Here is a 6,459-nt window from a genome sequence, read left to right as displayed (position 1 = left end):
TTTCTTTCTCTCTCTCTCTCTCTCTCTCTCTCTCTAGCTGTTGCTTTCTCTTTGCTGTAATGCTTAGGCTGTTAATCAAATCAATGCCTGGTCTCTGCACAGCCATCACATGTGCAAGTAATAGTTCAGTACTGAAACTACCTTTATGACCCTACACTTGACACTCCCTGATGAGGACCTTTAGACCCAACTGCAATGAAGTACTTTACGTGATCGCACTTCATTAACACTAACGGCATAGGCCTGATGTTTTTTATGAGCTAAAAACGATTGTGTTTTGAAATAGCCTTGTAGTCATAGATGTTGAAGAAAACATTATTTAAGGGATATTTCTCTTGTATTCCAGCGGGATTGGAATATAATAACAGTTATTGTGAACCATGGTTCATTTTGCAATCTGCCAATAATGTGTGAGTATCGACTGACTTTCCTCACAGAGGTCAATTCCCGCTGGGCTCCGGTGGCCTTTTACGTATGGCTTCCAACTCTGTACGTTGGAGTATGATAGAACTTAGGAGCTTACCGATTAGATGTGACCTCTCGTACAAAAACTCTTTAAGACCTGCAAACTTGCTTCATGCTTCCTTTCGGGACATTCTGGATATGGAGAAGCAAAAATACAGCAAATGGAAACATGCATCCCTCACTGAACCACTCAACAGCAGACACGTGGCACCATTCTGAGCTGCAACACTATGCGTGTGTGTGTTTCAGTGTGTATGGGGGTGGTTATTAGAGGTTTCGACTGAAAATCCAGACAGATTGCTTGAATGTAATTGAAGGCTGAAAATAAAGGCTCTCCAGAGTCATTTCACAGTTTTTCCCCTCCTCTCCAGATGAGCTTGTATGAACCCCAACCCCAGCACTCTACCATTATCTGCAATTACCATAAAATCATCTGTGTTCAAATACAGCACTGTCATCCTCCATCTCCCAATAATATATGATGTTTTATGGGGTTTCATTCAGAAAGGCAGGAGTCATCCGGTTCACAAAGCACACACAGGAAGCACTGAGAGTTTGGAGAGTTCACAGAGATGATGGTAGGAAGTCTGACCCTCTGGTCTGACCACTAAGAGAGCAGCGTCGTAAAACAGCAGGAATTGTAATGCAGTAGAGCAGCATGCGTAATGCAATAATTAAGCTGAATGCATATTTTATTTTATTTTATATTATTTAATTTTATTTTTAATTCATGTGACTGCTGTTTTATTTTTCTTACTTTTTAAGTTTCTCAACAGGTTCACTCTGTCTCATATGACCTGAGCAAAGCTGAAATGATTAGGCTTTATGCTGCTTTTAGACCAGTCACATGGTTCTTATGTGAGCCCAGAATCACTATTTCTGTTCCTTTCCCTTTAGCAAACTCCCTTAATAAGCACATATGTGTAGTCTCTTTTTTGTGGTGTTTTCTAAGGCAAGCATCACTATTATTATTATTATTATTATTATTATTATTATTCACTATTCTGCACTATGCACATAAAGGATACCTCAAATCATGTGGTTTGTTGAAGATAAATATATGTTATTACTTTTCTAAGCGATCAGACATATTATTTTCACCTGGCAGAGGATAAATCTCATAGACTTGCATTAAAGATGGGAGTCGAATCATATCTGCAGACTAGAATATCATAGATACATTGACTTGGGTCAACTGTTAATGAAAATAGAAAAAAGTTGGCACACTTTGGATCAACCATTCCAATCACCCTATAGCTTCTTGGTGGTGTCTAGTTGCATGGGAGAAATTACAATTTTAAAGAGAAACAGGTTTCTAGAATATACTGTTCTTTCAGTAATTTCCAACATATTTTTTGCCCATGTAGCTGTTTTGTAAATTACTTGCAGAGTAATTTTACATATCCCAGATTAAGCTGTGGTGTTGTGTGAGGTAGCGATGTGTCCTATGGAGTCCTGGCTCTGTTCAAGTGTACCCCCGCTCCTGTCGATAAGAGGTGAGGCACATAAAAAAACCCTCATCTGCCCCAGCAGCGCAGAGGGAATTAGCATACGTTAGTTGCCTGTAGGGCCGAGATTATTGTTCTGTCTTAAATTCAATTTCTTCTGCCTCAGGACAAGCTTCTGTACTAGGATTAACTCTCTCTGTCTTCTCCCTGGCTTTGTGGCTAGCGTGTGACATGTTATCAGTCTGTACTGCATATAACCTTGTTAGCATTACAAAGTATGGAAGAAAGAGGGAGAAAACAAAAAAAGAAATCTTTTTGTAACATTACACACGTCTTTACTGTTACTTTATTTCATTGTTGCTGAAGAAAAGTAATAATTTCTTTTAAAAGAAAAAAAAACTGACTCCAAAAATTTGAATGTGTATTATTTATTTATTTTTCGTTACTAATAAAAAGCAAGCCCAGAGTCAGCCCAGCTGGACTGTTTTAGTTGAGCTTGCCTTTCTCCAGACTGAGACCTAATATATATGAATCCCTCAGCAGTTTCAGTATTACTGCATTAAACGGGATGATAAAATGAGCAGTGACTCACCGTATTGAAAACTCGAAGACTTAGAGGTATTAACTGAACTGAAGTTTATGGAGAGAAATGTTCTCTGGTGGGTTAATCAGAGACTTATAACGAAATAAAAGGATCCCTTCGGCTAAGTTAGGCTGAAAAGAGCTTTATTGCCTATATCCGAGGCGAATACCACTTAGATCTAAGAAAGTTTTTTCACACCGGTTAATCACTGACAGTTGTGAGCTGTGATTATGACCAGTGCTTTATAACAACTCTGAATAATCAGGATTCTGAAGTAAAATACACCTCCATATTTGACCTCCGGTTCTTATCTGCCAGTTTCTCCCTTCTCCCACCGGTTCTGCTTCACTGCTAACGTGCTAATTGCTTTGTCACAGTTATGTTTTGACAGGAAGCTATGGTGATGTAGCACACTAATTAATGGGTCTCAAAATACAGCCTTATTTAGACAAGAAATGCAAATGTGACACCGGTGAAAGAAATTGTTTGTGCGGAGCATGACTGTTGGGCCAGAATTTCGGCAACACTTCTGGGAGCTGCAGGTGCCCAATTGCTGCTTTACAAAACACCACTCTGAATCCTGAAAGTTGGTGTGTGTTTGTTGTGCCTCCGAGGGGCTAGTTATCTACCGATTGCAGCCCGGTTCCTCTTGACCTCCCTCGGGCTGAGTGGCCCTGCGTAATTGAGTGCAACCTGAAAAGTTGTTCTGAAAGGTGGGTTATCTGCCCGCTCTAATCCCACAGGAGAACAGCACAGGGGAGGAAGGGGACAAGCCCCTGAGGGTTGGAGTCCCTGTCTGCCAGCCACAAGGCATTATGGAAAAAGTCACTTTGGGACACAACTTTGAAAGTCTTAATGACTTGTGGTACCTAAAGATGGTGTAACTCATTATATTTGTTTGCATGTCTGCTGCACTGTTCTATAAATTACCCAAAAGTCCCATGTGTAAAAGTAAAGATGCTCAAGGTTAACATAAGAAATAGGGAAAGTACTACTATAAGTTTTAAAGCAACTGATATTGCATGTATGTTTGAAGTATGAAAGAATAGCATAAGGAATTGGATCAAATGATTTGAGCATTTTTTTTGTGAATCAGTTCAAATGATTCCATAAAAAGATTGAAGAACAATTAGTTTGAGAATCAGACATCATTACCTGCATCCCACTTGTGTAATTAATGAAATATATGAACGAAGTACAAACCCATGGAACATTGCGATTTGACATAAAACCAGCAATTGTATAATATAAACCTCTTGATTTATAGTCATTGGTTGTAAGTTTACAAACAATGCTTCAATTTTATTAATACAAATTGTATTCATTTTATCATTTTTATTGCAACATATACATACACAAATTTATGGGATTTTTACTTTTTATATTTAAAAGGTAAAAATATAATTTTATTTTTATTAAAATATATGTTATCATTTTTTTAATCAAACAAAATAATATATATATATATATAATAACTCTATACCTCTGTAGACAAACGATCATCATCTTCTTGCAGTGTTCAACTGCAACAGGAGCAGATCATCTCTGTTCTGTTGGCCGGAGTCCAGTGAGCATTTGTTTTCTGGTGTGGCTCCGACATGCCCTTCAGACTGCGTGCATCAGATTGCACTGTATCCTCATGCTGTTTGAAGGGAGACGCGTATGGCACGTTAACTGAGAGTTCACTTTTCTCTCTGTGTGTGTGTACACTTGCAATGACTGCTGATTTCCTGTCTGTTTAATGTACTGACCCTGTGCTCTCGCCTTTGTTCGTCTCATTCTCTTGCAGACGGAACCTCACCAAGCTCTCGCTGATCTTCAGTCACATGTTGGCTGAGATCAAAGCCATCTTTCCAGGTGGACAGTTCCAAGGAGACACATTCCGCATTACCAAGGCCGACGCCGCCGATTTTTGGAGAAGGTCTTTTGGCGAAAAGTAAGTTTGAACAGTTTTCTTCTCATTTCAAGATGTATCTGCCAAATCAGATCTTTTCTTTCCCATTTTCATTACAGCTTCAATCAATTAAAGCTCTTTGTCATGGAGAAATGCCTTTTCTCTTCTCTCCATTTAGCAGCGAGTGCTGCTCTTGAGCCAGGCCTGTGATTTAGCATACATCTGCACACTAAACCAGACACGGTGATGGCTCTAGTCAGCATTTGAGAGGTCACTGGTTAGTTGATTTTTTTTAAGTGAAAAAAAGTGAAAGTGATATGTGGCCAAGTATGGTGTCCCATACTTGGAATTTGTGCTCTACATTTAATGTTTACACACACACACACACCGTGAACACACCTCAGTCGTGGTATTGAGGGTGGAAGAGAGCGCTATACATTTACTCCTCAACCTACAATTCCTGCCGGTACTGAGACTCGAACGCTGACTCTCTAACCATTAGGCCACGACTGCCCCACTTTTTTCAGGTTAATTAAGAGCATTAGGGGTCTTCTGCCTCTTAATGCTGGAATATGAGATTCCTTGTTTGCTGTTTGCTGGAAAAGCGTTTCATTTTGCTGTACTGCCAGCTAGGGCTGGGCAATACCATTTATACTGATATACAGTAGTTTGATACGAGCACATCTGAATAATAGCAGAGGACATAGAGTGAGCTTCTGTGGGGAAAGTGCATAATCCATTTTGTCCTAAACATGAGACATGCTTTATATTAAGGGCTTTAAAATAACTGGTAAGATATAGTTTACACGTATAGTTTAAAGCAGCTTGTTAGATACTCTGACAGACTCATGTGCTGCTGACAGATTTGCGGTGTTTAATGTGTTTGAGATGTGCTGCTTTCCTCTGAACTTACATTTCACAGGTATATTCTCCATATATATAAAGTCATGTAAATATTTCCATGTTGCTGTCAGGAGCCTTTTGCATGCGATTCTCCAGTAAACTTCACAGACTTCAGTGAACGAGCACTGCCGCACACATGTGCACCAAACTGATGGTGTGCAATGGAATAGGAGCGCAATAATTGTGTCATATGTAGAATTTAAACCTACAAGTAAGTGTATTTTATGATAGCAGATAGCAGTAATGGGGTAATCAAAATATAATGCAATTAATCTGTGCTCTTGTGTTTATTTACATTCATTTTTAGTTTAGTGAATTGAACTTCTGCTTTAAAAAGCATTGTTTTTAGATTGTAATATTACAATGTTAGAATGAAATGTGATTTTAGCCCCTTTTTTGCACATAATGGATAGCATAACCTACTTTCACTATATTTGTTTTCATTGCCTTTAATATAAACATTGTTTCCTTGGACAATATTGGGCAGGATGTAAAATAAATAAATAAATAAAATAACATACATACAAAAAATACTGAGATATGATTTTTTGGTCATTTTGCCCAGTCTTACTGCCAGCATGTAAATATAGATAGAGAAAGAGATAACGTTGTAAAAGTTCATGCAAGTCAGTTTGGATCGTTCAGGGATCCGGGGACCTCAGGGTATTCTATGTGGTCCATGAAAAAGAAAACAATAATAAATAAAACCCATAATAAAATGTAAAATAAATGATGAAAAAGGAAAAATGTACAGAATTTGATATTATTACTGTTTTGATCTGCATTATTGAAACTTCATTTTAATATGACAGAGCTCGTGTTTTAAAGCGAAACACACTGGAATGAATAATTCACTTAAAACGCAACGCGACACTCTTTTCTCTCTGCAATCTCTGATGTAATCAGCCTGGTTTCCTTTATATTAGCGCTGTTTTGGACGGATTGTTTGAATGCATTCGCTTACTGGATCATTGGACAAAAAACTTTCCCGGAGTTTAGCAGCATAAAATGATCTGATCGCAAGCAGAGAAGCAAAATTGGGTTAAAGGGTTAGAATAGAAATTGTGCTTCAGTAATTTTGCATTAATTGCGTTAAATTATTTTAACGCGTTAAGGATTGTAAAATTAATCGCATGCGTTAACGCATTAACGATTACAGCCCTTAA

The 6,459-nt window shown here is 38.2% G+C and overlaps 1 protein-coding gene across 1 annotated transcript in view; it reads left to right on the top strand.

The window, feature by feature from the left end:
- The window catches only part of cblb (Cbl proto-oncogene B, E3 ubiquitin protein ligase), a 62,662-nt gene that overhangs the window by 27,815 nt on the left and 28,388 nt on the right, over window positions 1-6,459 (top strand). Inside the window, exon 4 of the mRNA XM_016558398.1 lies at window positions 4,286-4,432. Coding sequence (XP_016413884.1) covers window positions 4,286-4,432 — 147 coding nt within the window. The remainder of the gene's footprint in view (window positions 1-4,285; window positions 4,433-6,459) is intronic.

This window comes from Sinocyclocheilus rhinocerous, unplaced genomic scaffold, assembly GCF_001515625.1.
Source record: "Sinocyclocheilus rhinocerous isolate Xijiao unplaced genomic scaffold, SAMN03320098_v1.1 scaffold767, whole genome shotgun sequence".
NCBI classification, from domain to species: domain Eukaryota; kingdom Metazoa; phylum Chordata; class Actinopteri; order Cypriniformes; family Cyprinidae; genus Sinocyclocheilus; species Sinocyclocheilus rhinocerous.
Note: the sequence above shows the minus strand (reverse complement) of the source record. Positions and strands in the feature narration are given on the sequence as shown.